The sequence below is a fragment of the Gopherus evgoodei genome, chromosome 5, assembly GCF_007399415.2.
Source record: "Gopherus evgoodei ecotype Sinaloan lineage chromosome 5, rGopEvg1_v1.p, whole genome shotgun sequence".
Taxonomy (NCBI): Eukaryota; Metazoa; Chordata; order Testudines; family Testudinidae; genus Gopherus; species Gopherus evgoodei.
In genome coordinates this window covers 46,815,963-46,833,113 of record NC_044326.1, presented here as the reverse complement: position 1 = coordinate 46,833,113, position 17,151 = coordinate 46,815,963, and the positions used below count along the sequence as shown (strand labels likewise).

At 38.0% G+C, this 17,151-nt stretch overlaps 1 protein-coding gene and 1 pseudogene across 2 annotated transcripts in view; both read right to left on the bottom strand.

Annotated features, from left to right (window-relative positions):
- Window positions 1-17,151, bottom strand: part of SLC30A9 (solute carrier family 30 member 9) — a 68,291-nt gene that overhangs the window by 44,810 nt on the left and 6,330 nt on the right. For both annotated transcript variants that reach the window (XM_030563789.1, XM_030563788.1), the window contains exons 3-7: window positions 13,476-13,538; window positions 9,319-9,418; window positions 3,692-3,784; window positions 3,180-3,262; window positions 1,105-1,163 (exon numbers count right to left, since the gene is read on the bottom strand). In XM_030563789.1, coding sequence (XP_030419649.1) covers window positions 1,105-1,163; window positions 3,180-3,262; window positions 3,692-3,784; window positions 9,319-9,418; window positions 13,476-13,538 — 398 coding nt within the window. The remainder of the gene's footprint in view (window positions 1-1,104; window positions 1,164-3,179; window positions 3,263-3,691; window positions 3,785-9,318; window positions 9,419-13,475; window positions 13,539-17,151) is intronic.
- LOC115652140 lies at window positions 5,565-6,906 on the bottom strand (annotated as a pseudogene).

The following is a 17,151-nucleotide window of genomic DNA, read 5'->3' as shown; positions in this document are numbered from 1 at the left end:
CTCTGAGCCCCTGGTGTGGCCTTTCTCCATCATAGCCTTGGAAATTTTTTCAAATGTTTTTTCATTTCGTCTTTTGGAACGGAGTTCTGTTAGCACAGAATCCTCTCCCTATATAGCGATCAGATCCAGTACCTACCGCGCAGTCCATGCTGGAGCTCTTTTTCAATTCTCAGGAGACTGCATTGTTACCTGTGCTGATGAGCTCTGCGTGGTCACCTGTGCTGGTGAGCTCTCCACGCTGGCCAAAGAGGAAACGAAATTCAAAAGTTCGCAGGGCTTTCCTGTCTACCTGGCCAGTGCATTTGAGTTCAGATTGCTGTCCAGAATGGTCACAGTGCTGCACTGTGGGATACCGCCCAGAGGCCAATACCGTCAATTTGTGGCCACACTAACCCTAAATCCGATACGGTAATACCGATTTCAGCGCTACTCCTCTCGTCAGGAAGGAGTACAGAAACCGGTTTAAAGAGCCCTTTATATCAATATAAAGGGCCTCGTTGTGTGGACGGGTGCAGCGTTAAATTGGTTTAACTCTGCTAAAATCGGTATGAACGCGTAGTGTAGACCAGACCAAAGAAGTGTCACGTATCATCCAGCAGGCCTGGAGTTAGGAGCTTTCTCAACTAGGTTGCTTAGGGAGAGGGAAGCAAGAAAGCCAAAACAGGCTAAGGAGATTTGTTCAAACAGATGCAGGGAAAATTAAATGGAAACAAACAACCAAATATGATTTTATGTAATTAACTGTGTATTGTACACATTCAGCAAGCTGCCACACATCTGGGGTGGAATCACAATGGGATTGTGACTAGAAATCTGGGAGAGGAGGAGATCCATAAACCAGCTCTTACAAATGGGCCATACTATGATCATATTAGAATCCATTTAAATAATATTTTAAACATTTAAGATTCTATTACAATCAGAATGATATAAAACAGATACATTACAGGGCATTTACATTACAGGGCATTTATAACTTTCAACAAAATCTTGTATGGCCACCTATACTTTTTTCCCACATTCTTTTGCTCCGAAATATGCTGTGAGCAATCACACACGCACCTTAACGGTGATTTTACCAAAGGAATTTAAATGATCTCTTACCTTAGTATCCCCAAGAAAATCTTTGTACTCCTTTAACAGCTTTTGGTTTCTAAACAGATCTGCAATAAGACAACTCTAGTTACATGCTGCATTTTGCAGTTGAAAATAATTTCAGGAAGTCAAGATTTGTTTTCTTTACACAACTCAGGTAAGTTTGCTACTGCATACAAATGCATTTACATTAAACAAGAAGACCTGGTCAAATTTAGATTTCTTAAAGGATCTGTTTCTTAACAGAACCCAGGCATAACATGGTAAATACTTAGCATTGGAACTGGAACTGAAAAGTATCATCTTCATCAAAAAGCTGACAGGTGTCTAAATTGACTCATAACATCTTGAAAAATAATTTAAGTTTAGGGGTGTGATTCTATATGTCATCTCTAAGAGGTGCCATACACAATCTTCAAGCCAGGGAGAAGTGAACTATGATGGCTCTAAACCAGCTTTTCAATCTCCCAACTCTGGGATATTCCATAGCCCCTGGCATAACACAGAGAGCCCTGGGGAGGATCTGTCTAAATAACAACAGTCTGTCCCAGTGCTGCTTACAATCTCCACAGCTCTTTGTGCTATGACCCTTTCCCGATACACCTCTCCTGACTACAGCTTTTTGTGCTATGTCCCTGCCCCGACATACCTCTCCTGACTACTGACATCTCAAATGCCAGAGCTTTCAAGAGGGTCCTTGGAAGGTAGCCTTACAGCTGTCTTCCACAGCTGCTGTGCTGAAGGATTCATCCCCTAGCCAGATCTGGGCCTCTAGAAACCCTTTATGCCGCTCTGGCCCTTTTACCTGAAGTAAAGGGGTCAGAGCCTATGTGAGGATCTCACCCCAGATTCTTTCCTCAGCACCCTCAACTTGAGAATCCTTTTTCCTACACTACTGCTTTGTCACAAATAATATTATTTGTATTACCATAGCACCTAGGAGCCCTAGTCATGGATCAGAATCCCATTTTCCTAGGCACACAAAAGGAGCAAAAAGATGGTTCCCAAAGACTTTATGATCCAAGTACAAGACGAAAGAAAAAACTGGCGCAGACGGGAATATAAGGAAATAATGAGACAATATTGGTCAGCCTGATAGAGTACTCACCTTTTGAAGTGGGAATTGCCTAATACAGTAAACATACACCTATATAACAGCACAGTACCACTGAGATTTTATTCAATTCTGCTTTCACATTAAGATCTGGAAACGTTTGCTAGTTGTTAAGCTTTCAGGCTCCGACTTTGCGATATTTGGCTCAAATCCTTAAAAACAGTTTCAATTCTTACAATCTTTACGAAGAGTTGCAGACATGTACCACTCCCTTCCATTGGGACTACACACCTATTAAGTTACAAAGGTGCTATATGTTTGCAGGATCAGGCCCCGTTTTATTTTCAGTTTTTTCAATGGTAAGCTTATTTCTATGAACTACAACAGACCTCTAATTTTAAAGTTGCGTAACTGGAACAATCAACTCAACTAATAATGCTTCTGCTAGAATTTTAATTGGCCAGTACTTCCAACAAGAGAAAAATGGAATCTATAGTAAATATTGAATTGAGTTTTGTTGTAACATTATGAATAAAATCTACAATTTTGTTTTAAAGGAAAGAGTGGATCATCAGAACACATACTTTTAAAGCATTAGACTAAAATTACAAAAGATAAGGTATCATGAATCAATAGTTCAAATAGCATAAAACAAATAAAAGGCAAGGCTTGAAATGGTTTTGATATTTTTGTAAATTCTCACAAAGAAAAAAGCTTTGCTCAAAACCCATTCAGATTGTTTAACAATATCTACAAATTAATCCATCAAAGCAAGGATATGTTCAGTTAAGATTAACTCATTTAAACACGTCACAAATACCTCCTATGCGTACATTAACAATACACACATTTTTCATGGCCACACTATACCACAAAACCTTAACAAAAACATATGTATATGTTAGACACCCATACAAGGGTGAAGTGAATGATGTGTTATTCTCTCACAGGGAAGTATGAAGTTGAAGTTAACAGTGATTGATAAGGCATTGTGGAGACATTTGAAAAAAAAACAAAACTCTACACTTACTTTCTCTGTATTCTATCTCTGCTTCTTTACGCCGTTTTCTCTCTCTAGCAAGAGCCTCCGGGCTTCCCCAAACTTCTAGAGATCTGCACAAAATACAAATAATTGGGAATCTATTTGATTTCCCCACACTATACGTTACAAAACAAAACACTTTGAATTTCAAGTTTTTGACTACATAACCCAAGCCTTCATTAATACCAGAGTAACATGTCTTATCAATATTTCTTCTGGAAGAAATCCATCCAGATTAATCTCATGATAAGATAGTGTAGGGGGAGAGTTAGACTGCAATTTGGATATATACAATATGACCCTTCAATTTTGTATACTGTACCGAGTTACTACAACAATGGGCAAATACAGATGCATTTAAACAGAGAAGGAAAATATTACTGCCCCTTCCGTTATAAAGCTAACCTTTTAAAAGTATATCTTATACCATTTTCTCATATAACCAAAGTTAAATTACTTAAAACCACCAACTAATTTCCGTTTAAAAAAAATTTGCTTACTTTGCCTCTACATCTGATCTCAAAAATACAGTGAAAGCCTCAGTATCCTCATGGGGACTTCGTCGTCTGATTTTCCTCAGCTGTTCTAGATCACTGTTGAAGGATGGAAACAGTTTATGGCAACAAAAAACATGTTCATACTGTACACAAAGGAGTCAATATAAAGATCAAATGTACTGATTATATCATTAAATTTAAAAATCTACCCTAAATTTTTTTTTTAAAACTTGACAAGCTTAAAGAAACTGACAGGAAGCTGAGGGTTTTTACTTAAACACAGTCCAGTGGCAATACAAGCACTATAAAGTGTTCTTTAAATTGCTCTTGAAGCTCATAATGGGATTTGCCTGGGCTCAGACTGTATATTAACATGGGAATGTTTATACCTTAGCAGCTGAAAGGAAGAAATTCTTTGGATAATAAATTAACCCACAGTCCCTCTTATTCCTGTCTGGTGGCTACCTATATGAAAATTAGAGGTCATATGGCATTTTAAGAAAGCCGAAAGGATTATGCCCAATACCCAGGCCATTTCCCCCTCTTTCAGTAACACAGGTCTAACGCTATGTAAAAACTGTGACTGAGCAAGTATTTGCTACGTCTGGCTATCAGTTTTTTGTTATTTTCCCCCACTGTAAATCACTTCATAGAATCATAAAAATGTAGAGCTGGAAGGGACCTCAAGAGATCATAAAAGTCCATTCCTCCACACTGAGGCAAAACCATGTATATTTAGACCATTCCTTACAGATAATCTGTTCTTAAAAACCTCCAATGACAGAGGTTCCACAACCTCCCTTGCTAATCTAGTCCAGTACTTAACTACCCTAAAGTTTTTCCTAATAGCTAACCTAAATCTCCCTTGCTGCAGATTAAACCCATTCCTACTTGTCCTACTTTCAGTGGACCTGGAGAACAACTGATCACCATCCTCTTTATAACATTCCTTCACATATCTGAACACTTATCAGGTGCCCCCTCCGTTGTCTTCTGTCAAGATGAAACATGCCCAGTTTTTTTAATCTTCCCTCTGAGGTCAGGTTTTCTATACAATTTATCATATTTTTTTGGTTCTCCTCTGGGCTCTCTCCAATTTGTCCACATCTTTCTTAAAGTGTAACACCCAAAACCAGACAATACTCTAGCTGAGACCTCACTAGTGCCAAGTAGATCAGAACAAATTTCCTCCTGTGCCTTACGTATGATACTCCTGTTAATACATCCCAGAATTATATTTGACTTTTTTATAATCGCATCACACTGCTGGATAATATACTATTTGTGATCCACTATAACACCCCCAATTATTTTCTGCAGTACTACTGTATAGCCAGTTATTCCCTATTTTGCATTTGATTTTTCCTTCCAAAGTGTAGTATTTTGCATCTATCTTTATTTGAATTTTGTCTTCAATTTCAGACCAATTCTCCAATTTGTCAAGGTCCTTTGAACTCTAATCCCCTGTCCACCAAAGTGCTTGCAACTCCTCTCAGCTTGGTGTCTTCCATAAATATTATAAACATACTGTCCACTCCATTATTCAAGTCATGAACAAAAATACTGAATAGTACCAGACACAAGAGAGAGCCCTAGGACCCCCAATAGATACATTCTCACAGTGCGACAGCAAATCATTGATAACTGCTCTTTGAGTATGGCTTTTCAACAAGTTATGCACTTTATAGTAATTCAGTTTGTTTATGAGAATGTCATGTGGGACAATGTCAAAAGCACTACTAAAAATCAAGATATATCATATCGACTGCTATCCACAAGCCCAGTAACCCTGTCAAAGGAGGAAATTAGGTTCTGGCATGATTTGTTCTTGACATATCCATATTGGCTACTACTTTTTATTCACTGTAGCAACTGTCTGCTGTGTTGCTGCCCTCTATAGTTCAAATGGAGTCATTCATAGGTAACAGAGGCTGCTCCTTCTTAAAGCATGGAGAAGTTTTAAGTGCTGGTGAAGCAGGATGGACAGACTGCAATTGTTCCTTAGTGAGGAGTTCTTCTGGTCGCCTGTTTCTCAGTTTCATTTTAGCTTCCAGTTCTTTAAAGTCTTTCTCCGATTGTTTATTTTGTTCATTCATGGTCATGATGAAATTAAATACAGATTGCCTGGGGTTCACAGTTCAGTCAAACTGACGGTACATATTTCTCCAAAATTTATAATTGAAGGACAGTGTTAGACTCCAAGAGGGCAAGTTTCTTGGAAAAATCTGGATTGTAGAGGATTTAGATGCTTCTTTTGTTTGTCCAGAAGGAATGGCCATAAGGAATAAGCTCTCTCTTTCAATTTTAGTTCTTCTAGCTCTTTTTGGCAGTTTCCAAGGAAGTTTCCAAACTGACATGAATGGACATGTTCATGGCTCTGAAAGAGGAAAGCTTCACTGTATTCAAAGGCTCGTGGTAACTGCTCTGTGAGATGCCACACACCTTCTAAAAAGCTGAGTGAAAACTAGAGCGATTTCCTTTGGGTCACCATCCAATTGATCACATCAGTCAGAAAACGTGTGTTCAAAAGAGAGCCAGTTCATCTCTATCAAAACCATGAAGCCTTATATTGTTCTATAAAACAAATCCAACAAGCAAGTCAATTGAACAAAATTTGGGAAGTCCTGTCCCAGCCATCAGAGCAATGAACTGGCACAGTTGCATTTTCAACTGCTGTTGCTTTGGCTAAGAAGACAGCAGCATCCAACACAGCTTTGATATGACACAGTCAGCTAGAGTTCTCCAAACCAGACAAGAAATTGTTGATAGACAAAGCTTTTGTACCACTGACTTCTAAAAGTTTCTGCAGGCTGGATCTCATACAGGAATGTTTTCAATTCCAACAAACCAGAATCTAATATTAGCATAGTTGTATTCATTTTCATACTCTTTACCTGTTGCTCTGTTTGCCATTGCATTAAGCTTCAGTTGAGTGTCCATGACACACGTCGTGATGAGTAGGGTTGGCTATACAGATTGCATTCAGCATATTTTCATCCTCCAGACACCTGGCACTGAAACTTGAGAGAGGTTGCCTGCATCTGCAAATGGCAGCCTCTTTATCTCTGTGATAATATAACACTGGGAATCTTCCTTTGCATCTAAATTTAGAGCTACTTATCAACCTATTCTCCTCTAGGTGCTTATAAAAACTGATTATTTAATCATTTGTTCCAGTATTTTTCCAGATACCAAAATTAGGCTGCTTTATCTATAATTCCCCAGGTCCTCTTTGTTCCCAGGTCCTCTTTGTTTTAAAGGTAGGTATTACATTTTCCATTCTCTAGTCCTCTAAGAACTCATGGGGGACGCATGAGGTCCCAAAGATAATTGCTAACAGTTCTGAGATGTATTTCAGGAACTACCTGAAACAATTTCATCCAGCCCTGACAACTTAAATGTATCTAAACATACCTAATATTAACTAACCTGTTCTTTCCCTATTCTGGCTTGTGTTCCCTTTCCCCTTTTTGTTAATATAAACTATGTTAAGATTCTGGTCACAATTAACTTTTTTAGAGAAGACTGAAGCAAAATAGGCATTCAACACCACAGCCTTCTTGGTACAGTCCATTAGAAAATCTCTTTCTTCACTTAAGCAGTAGACCTATGCTTTCCTTTGTCTTTCTCTTGCTCCTAATGTATTTATAGAACCTCTCCTTATGCCTTTTGTGTCCCTTGCTCGGTGTAACATTTTGTTTCTTAGCCTGATTTTGCTCTGATTTCTACATGCTTGTGCTATACTTTTGTACTCACAGTTAAGAATTGGTCCATGATTCCACTTTCTATATATTCCTTTTTAATTTTTAGGTCATTAAAGAGCTCCTCATGCCACCAAATTGGCCTCTTACTATTCTTCTTATCTTTCCTTCACTTCGGGATAGTTTTCTTTTGTGACTTTATTATTGCGTCTCTTCTAGAAACTGCCAGCTTTTCTGAACTGCTTATTCCCCTTACATTTTCTTACTGTAGGACCTTACTTATTAGTTCTCTGAGTTTGTTAAGGTCTGCATTTTAAAAAAGTCCATTGTCCTTATTCTGCTGCTCTCACTCCTTCCTTTCCTTAGAGTCATGAACTCTATTTCATGATCACTTTCACCCAAACTGCCTTCCACCTTCAGATTCACAACTAATTCCTTTCTGTTAGTCAGAATCAAATTTAAAATGGCTGTCTCCCTAGTAACTTCCTCCACTGTCTGAATCAAGACACTCGATTATATAAGATGTTTATATATAAAATAGGAAATCATTTGGTTTGATCACAGTAACTAACCTATGGTCCCATTATTTCTGTCCAGAACTTTCTATGTAAAAGCCAACAAATAGATTTTCAAATTAATCTGCCTACAGAGAAAATAAGTTATGATAAACTGATTTCACTTAATTAAGACCTTTGGCTGAACTAAGATACTAGGGTGATAAGTAAGACCCAGAGCAGAAATAGTTACAATTTTTTAATTCTGCTGTAAAAGTCACCAAACTTTCATATTTAATAAAGAGAGAGTCATGGCTGGTGAGGTAATATCTTTTATTCAACCAACTTTTGTTGGTGGAAGGGATAAGGTTTTGAGCATTACAATACTCTTCCTCAGGTTTGGAGAAGGTACCCAGAGTGTCAGAGCTAAAGACAATGTGAGACATATTGTTAAGCAGAACGGTGATCGCCTATGCATGAAACCCTTCTGCTTAAACAATATGTCACACTTTGTATTTGGCTCAAGACACTCAGGTTACGTTCTCCAGACCTGAGGAAGAGCTCTGTGATGCTCGAAACCTTGTTCTTTCCACCAACAGAAGTTGGTCCAATAAAAGATATTGCCTCACCTACCTTTGTCTTTTGTATCCAGGGGCAAACATGGCAACATCAGCAGCACCGCTGCAAACAATTTATTTAAAATAGGTCAAACAGATTTTATAAATGAGATCACATATTTGAACTGTATTGTTTAAGTGGATGATAGACACTAAAGAGAGTTAAGTAAAGTAACAACAACCATGGTCCAGACTGATACATACGATTAAGTCAGGATTATAGTGAGAGTTAAGTCTTAATTTGGCAAAATATAACAAGCATTTGTAAACAGATATAATACTAAAGTACTTAAAGTTTAACATGAAGCTTCCTATGGCTTCTAAGTGGGCTTTCATATTTTAGAGATTTGCACAGTTTCTAACTACTGTTACAAGGTTGCCTGTGCCCTCTGTGAAAAGTTGGCTGTTCCAGAGACAGCATTTTCTCATCAGGGACTAATAGGATTTGCACTTCTTGGCATGCAGAGTCAGCACTCGAGAGAAGAGGAAGGATAGAGATGTTGGAAAGAGAACTTAAGTGAAGTTCATTTTGTTTTAAAAGTATATATATTAAACTATTATAATGCCCCTTTGAAAGGGTAGGAAAGAGTTTGAATCCATCAGCCACCATGATTACAATTAGCTTGAAGCTTAGTCATTTTCAAATGAAGCGTCAGCTCAGTCAGTCTACAATTTATTGTGTATATTGGAGCGGCACCTAGATATTTCAATCAGGATTAGTGTCCCACGGTGCTAAGCCATCCTTCACTTCTGAAACACATATGAACAAGTCAAAAATAAATAGACAATTATACTTTAACTCACTTAAACTACTGTACCTGGATTTAAGACAGAACTCATTTATTGCTCTGACACCAGTGATGAAATTATTTTGTGTGTATTTTGGTCCATACTCTCTCTTTTTAAGAACTGCTTTAACTTAAAAAAAAAAAAAAAATCGTAAGTATTATTAAGTGCAATTAAAAGTCATATACAGCATGCTTCAGTATACGTCCTGAAAGACAATTTAGCCCTCTGTGAAATCATAGGAAATCGTGAATTTACCCCATTTAAATGGAGACAAGCAAATCCTTCCTTCCTGCCAGGGATTCTGGGATAAAGATATTTAATGAGAGAAGTAAAAGAGGAAGGTACTTGGATAGAAAAATTAATAATTTTCTGGACAGATTGGAAATAAACATTGTTAAGAAGAGACTAATTTAATTTTGTCATTTAATATAATAAAAATTTCTATTCTGGCAAGAAAAAAAAGCAGATATAAACCATGTTCTACTCAGTCACTGGTGGCCAAAGACTTAGCAAATTAATTTTCTAATCTCAGTAGTTAATTATTTTGCTATTGCTACAGATCTTTTCAGAACTAAACGAGAACTGAAACAGACTGTAACCTCCACTTCCTTATTTTTTAAATACTCCTCCTAGTACTTTCCAGAGTTCTCTCTCTTCAAATTGCCATACTGTGCTTTGTAGACTGTAGAACAGTTAAAAGTGCACATTCCTTATTTATTTGTAGTATCTACCTAGGAGATTCTACTATAATCTTTTCAGAATTTGATGCACAAGCAGGAGACCATGAGAACACATACAATTTTAAATGCAAATGTATCTTATTTTCAGTTATGCCATTCTTGGCTGCTTGTCACCCAAGTATAACATCCTTACAGTGATTTGTACTTTTAAAATCACTATTAAGTTTACTTCTGTTAATATGTTAGGCAGGTTGCCATTAAAGAATAGTTACAGTTGATGAAGGATATTAGGTGTATTAAAGGAGAAGAGAGATCTTTGAAAATTTACAATTCACAGATTAAGGCCAGAAGAGACCTATAGGATTCTAGTCTGGCCCCCTCCATAACAGAGGCCTTAAGTCTTCACCCAGTAATTCCTGCATTAAGCCCAAAACTTTTGTTGGAGCTATAGTATATCTTTCTAAAAGATATCTAGTCCTGATTTAAAGTCAACAAGTGATTAAAAATCCACCACATTTCTTGGTAACTTGTTTCAATGGTTAACTATCCTCAATGTTAACATGTTTGCCTTCTTTCTGGTCTGAATTCTGGAAGCTTTGAAGCAAAAGGTTTCAGCTGACACTGAGTAACCCACAGGCATTACAAATTTCAGCATTTATTTACAAAAATTCTGGTGTTTTTATGGCATCCAGTGGGTTGTTTAATCTACAACACCGTTTTAAAGTAAATTTTCAGCATCTGATAGTATGTGCTGCATCATGATCTACTCCAGAGTAATCTTTGGATCTAATGGTCACTAACACAGAGTTGCTTGGGCAGTGGAATGGAAGAGAACAATTGTCAAATAGAGAAAATGGCTCTTGCATGCTTTAATTGTTTTTCTTTAAATAAACCCTTGAGCAAGTTTATTAACTTTCATATCTTGGGATATAGATTAGCAACAGTTCACAAAGTATCCACTCAATATTACAAAATAAAAGACAAATTTGAAAAATAATGTCAGTTTTAAGTTTCCATAGAAATGTAATAAAAAAAATTAATTCTTTAAAATATAACCCAAATATCACACAAATTTTACAGTGAAGAGTGTTCCCTTTAAGAGTTTTCAGTGCTTTGATATTTCATTACTATTTGTAATAGTAAATATTTAGGGGCTTGGCTACACTCGAAACTTCAAAGCGCTGCCGTGGGAGCGCTGCAGCGGCAGTGCTTTGAAGTGTGAGTGTGGTCGCAGCGCCAGGAGAGAGCTCTCCCAGCGCTGCACGTACTCCACCTCCTCATGGGGATTAGCTTGCAGCGTTGGGAGCCATGCTCCCAGCGCTGGGGCACTGTTTACACTGGTGCTTTACAGCGCTGTATCTTGCAGCGCTCAGGGGGGTGTTTTTTTCACACCCCTGAGCGAGAAAGTTGCAGCACTGTAAAGTGCCAGCGTAGCCAAGGCCTTGGATACAATTGTGCCTAAAGGCCTATACAGAGCATTGAGCTGAGCATCATACAAAAGAGGGAATCCTCACGCTGACGGACTTACAATTTAAAGACACAAAGAATGCACCTTCACTAGGAAAAGGTTGTGGATTTGTTTGCTTTACAGTGAGTTAGCTATCTCTATACAAAACAAACCTTTCCTTAGCAACAATAGGCCCAAACTGATAAAGGTTAGAGGATGTGAACAGAACTGTCATAAACAGATGGTTAAGGGTTAATGTCTCTTTTATCTGTAAAGGGTTAAGAAGCTCAGTGAACCTGGCTGACACCTGACCAGAGGACCAATGGGAGGACAAGATACTTTCAAATCTTAGTGGAGGGAAGTCTCTCTTTGTGTTGTTTGTTTTGTTCGTTGTTCGCTCTTGGGGCTAAGAGGGACCAGACGTACACCCAGTCTTTCATGTTTCAAAACTGTAAGTATAGCTAGGCAAGGCGGATTAATCTTATGTTTGTTTTCTTAACTTGTAAATGTGTCTTTTGCTGGAAGGATTTTTACCTCTGTTTGCTGTAACTTTGAATCTCAGGCTGGTAGGGGAAGAGTCCTTCTAGGCTATATGAATCTAAGTACCCTGTAAGCATTTTCCATCCTGATTTTACAGAGATAGCTTTTAATTAAAGAAAGAAAAGGTAAAAATTTTCTTTTTAAGAACCTGATTGATTTTTCCTTGTTTCAGAATCTAAGGGATTGAGTATAAACTCACCAGGGATTGGTGGGGGGAAAAGGAAGGGAATGGTTAATTCCTCTTTGTTTTAAAGATCCAAGGAGTTTGGATCTGGGTAACTTCCCAAGGCAACCCAGGGAGGGGAAAGTCTGGGGGGGGAAAGGAGGGGGGAGAAGTGTGCCAAACACTATATTTTTGGCTGGTGGCAGATACCAGATTTAAGCTAGTAATTAAGCTTAAAAGTTATCATGCAGGTCCCCACTTTTTGGACGCTAAAGTTCAAAGCGGGAAAAAACCCTTGACAAGAACATACAAGCAAATGAGTAGAGTGAAGAATTGACACAGCTTTGTTAATTACATGTACTATAGATGGGAGAAGAGGGGAGAACTGAGGGTTAATTGGGCTTAGAGTAAGGAAGCAGAAGAGGAGAGAGGAGGAATAGGCAATATCACCTGTCTAGCTAGGATCAACAGCCTGAGTTTTGTAGGTAGTGGAGCAGAGGCAAATCTTTATATTCCTTTAAATCCTTTAAGTAGCAACAATTCAGATTTTAATCAGGAAGCTTTTCCCCATGCATGAGGTGATTAAAAGCACAGAGGTGGTTAAGGAAGAAGATGACCAGTAAGTAGCAATGGCTAGGAGTATTGGTGGAGATAAGGCAGCAGTCAACATGACAATAAGTTATATCAGCTAGGTAGGCTGGGATTAACTAATGGCAGGTCTTAAAGATAAAGACAAGAAAGCAGGTGTGAAGAGGGAACCCCTGGAATAAAGGGGCTGATATGGTCAGAATGACAAGTCAAGGTGTTTTAGCTGCAACATTCTTAAATGTTTTTCATCATAAGAGAAAGGGGAGAAAGGTGGGTTTGAGGCTAGGAGTGGGGGAAGCAATCAAAAATCTCAGTTTTGGCCAAGTTGAGTTTAAGATGTTGACTGGACATTCATGAAGAGATGAAAGACAGGCTGAGATACTAGACTGGATGAAGGGAGATAAATCATAGTTCATCATCTGATACATAGATTTATCAGCTTAAAGTGGTAGTTAAAGCCACACTTCTGGCAGCAACACTATTTCTAATTATTCACTCCATCTCTGAGTAGTACTATTTTCAGAAGACATTCTCTAAAATAAACAGACACCAAATGGAAAGTTGATATGTGAGTGTTTTCCCACAAATGTGTATATAAGTAAGCCCAAGACACGAACTACCTTACATACTTCCTACTGACTCATGGGCCTCCTAATGTTCAAAGATTATTTCCTCCAAGTCTTATAACTTCTAAAGTAGGAAAGGTACCTTAAAAGGAAACACCACTGCCTAACAACTGTACCACTGCAACATAACATACATGTTTACCTTTTACTTGGATTGGCTCCTGCAATAAAAGTGGTTTTTGGCCTGCACTGCCGGTATCCCGTGCTGTAAAAAATAAAAAACATTCACTGCTGATACATGTAAACAATAATTAAATAAAATAAAAGACTATTGTTAACAGGCCAAGAGAAAATTGCATAAAGTTATATTACTATATTATATTACTACATTACTACCACTGAAAGTTGAAATTTGATATTAAACAAAGTTGCTAGGGTTGTCACTGTATTGTAGGTTATCCAAAAATGGTCACGAATCAAAATGTTTTCAGCTGTATCTTTATAGACAAACTTAATGCAAAATTTTACCTTGTAAATAGTAAGAATTGAGGTTTGCAGTTACTACCCCATTAAGATAATGAAGTCTAAAACTGTTTATTTTCTGTCTGCAGAAAATATCACAAATGCTTTGGTTTACAGATTAAAAACCATCTGAAGACCTGGAAACATTTTAAACAAAAAAGAGTTAAGATTTTGAAGAACACAATAGCTTATGAAAAATCAAAATCCATAGATTTTCTTGTGTCATGAATTTCTGTTGAAACTGGACAACAGAAGTATATTAGCTTGCATTTGGCATTTGAAATGTTATCAGATAGTTCAAATGCATGTCTGAATATTTATTTTGAAAATCATCATCTAAACTCACTGTATCAGAATAAAATCCTTATGATTCCAACAACAGATCCAACATTGTGTTTAGTACTTTAGCACTGGATGTTTGCCACACATCTGCTGTTATTAGCAAAATTAAAACTAATTTTATTGAAACTGAAGCAATTTGGAAAACTCAGAAGACCTTTAGGATTCTTCAAGTAGGTCTATGTTGCCTAATGAGAAGCTCCTGACTGAACATCTGATTTGAATTATTCAAAAGTCAAATATTCTTAAAGCTTTGGCTACACAACTACTTTTAAGTCAAGAAAGTATTCCATTAAATATGACAGGAACTACCAAGAAGGTCTAACATGGTCTGAGTATATTTTTTTGGAAAGACCAAGGTAACAGTAAGAAAAACACACAAAACAGTTTCTAATATATTTGCATAAATCTTGCAGCAAGTGAGCTTGGAAAAGCCTAAAAGTAACTCAGCCCTTTTCTTCCTGTTGAAAAGTGTTAGCTGCTCTCTGGATAGCTTGAAGAACAGCAATGTTTAAAAAAGGTTCAAAATAAGAAAGATACTCTTTGCTGTTCATTTCTCATCATACTTAAAAACAATGGGCATGACAAACTATCATTCTTCATATGCACAGACAAGATTGTCTGGCATATTTGCTTCCAGAGTTTGCCAGAAGTCACCCTCTATTCTACAGAAAAGTTTGTTCCTCTTCAAAAATGTGACATCATTTAATGAAAGGTTATGCCATAAACTTTCATAGGAAAAAAATAATTACACATCAAATGTCAAGATTTATATTTGACTGTTCAGACAGCATTAAGTACCCTTTTAAAATATATTACCCTTCTCTGGAGACATGACAAAAAACACAATGAGCCAATAAGAAAAGAATGGAGTATTAGAATTTAGAACTGCTGATCTTTGGGTGGACAGAGGTTCAGATGCCCTTTAAACATTAATTTATTAATCTTCAGAATTCCCAGTCAGGTAGGAAAATATCCCACTTTTTACTAATAGGGAAATGGAGGCTCATGAAGGTTGAAAGACTTACCTAAGGATAATCACGACAAAATTGATATTACTTACTTGTAACTAGAGGTTCTTGGAGATGTGTGGTCCCTATCTGTATTCCACATGTGAATACATATGTGATCCACATGCCTGAGATAGGAGATTTATAGCAAGTAGTGTCTGTTGATCCGCACATAAGCAGTTGCTCTCCCTATTCTCACAATTAAAGGCATAAAGGGCAGAGTGACCAATGCCCCTCCAGCTCCTTCTTACCGTGAATCAGATAGGATATGAAGCAGAAGGGAAGGAGGGCAGGTAGTGGAATATAAATAAGAACTACACATCTCAAAGAACCTCAATTACAGGTAAGTAACCTCCATTTCTTCAAGCACTGGTCCCAATGTACATTCCACACATGGGTGATTGGTGAGCAGTACAGAAATAAGTGGAGGATATAAGGATGCAGTTGGTATGGATGTCTGTAACACTGCTGTCACCACAGCTGCAGACGCTGAGGAAGCCTAGACCAGAGCGTAATGCTTCATAAAGACATGGATGGACCTCCAGGTAGCGGCCTTACAAATATCCAGTACTTGGTACTTCTCAAAGAGATACCAATGAAGTTCTTTGTGTGCTCACAGAGTGGACCCTCACCCCATCCAAGGGAAAAATATGTGCGAACGGATAACATAGAAATATGTATCCAGAGATCCACTTAGAGTTTCTGTGCTGATATAGTGCCCTCATCATTGCTCTGTTATTGTGACAAATGGTCTTTGTGTTTTCCTAATTGCTTTTGTTCTTTGCGGAGAAGAGGCCAAGATCCGTTTGCAATGGAGAAAGTGCAGCCTCTTTTCCTTGCTGGAAAGAGGAGGCTTTGAGAAGAATATCAGTAAGCAAAGAGGCTGGTTCATGTGAAACTCTAAAATAACTTTGGGGATCAATTTCAGACAGAGATGAAGGGAGATCTTTTCTCTATGAAATATGGTATACTGTAGGTTTAACATGAGTGCTCCCAGTTTGCTCACCCACATAGCCAATGCAATGGTAACCTTCATGGAGCATGCGGCCATTGATTCAAAAGGTGATCTGGTAAGAGCTGAAGACATATGGTGGTGTGGGCTTCATCACCGTCAGGAAGGTCCTAATGAGACCTTTCAAGAATCAAATTGTGATTGGATAAGTAAAGATGGAGTGGCCTTCCACTGGAGGATGAAAGGCATTGATAGCTGAAAGTCCATCTGGCAGCAAACTAAAAGAAAGCTCTGACATTTTGAAGGATAGAAGATAGTTTAAAATGACATGGACACCTGCTGATTCTAGTGATAGCTGATTCTGTTGTGGCCACGTATAGAAACACCTCCATTTAGCTAAACAGTATTTTCTAGTGGACATTTTTCTGCTGTTATTAAGGATAGTTTGGATGGTCTGAGACCATGAACATTCCAAAACTGATGACCATCCAACTACCAGGCCATGAGATTAAGAAGGTCTGGGTTGGGATGTCTGATCCTGCCCTTGTCCTTAGTTAAAAGATCCAAAAGGGGTTGAATATAGCCCAGAGGATAGGATGACGATGACATTTGTAGAAGTTCCAGAAACCAAAACCGCCTGGGCTGATTGGTGTGATGAGGACAACCCTGGCCCTGTCATGGCGAATTTTGCCGAGAACCTGAGGTAGCAGGAGGATAGTAGGAAAGGAATACCTCAGATGGTCCATTCAACATAACACAAGGGCATCATCCCTGGAATCTTGACCTAATGCTGCTCTGGAACAATAGAGGTTGAATTTCTTGCTTGATTGTAAGGAGACTAGGTCCCAGGATGGTGTTATCCACCCAGTCAAGATTTCAGTCAAGACGGAATTGTGTATTTCCCACTCACAGTCTATGGAGAAGTGCCTACTGAGATTGTCTGCCAGAGTATTCTGCACATCTGGTAGGTAAGTCACTGTCTTTATACTCACAGGAAGAGATTTTGCTCCACCCTGTTTACATAAAAAGCCCTGTCACATTGTCCAACATTATTT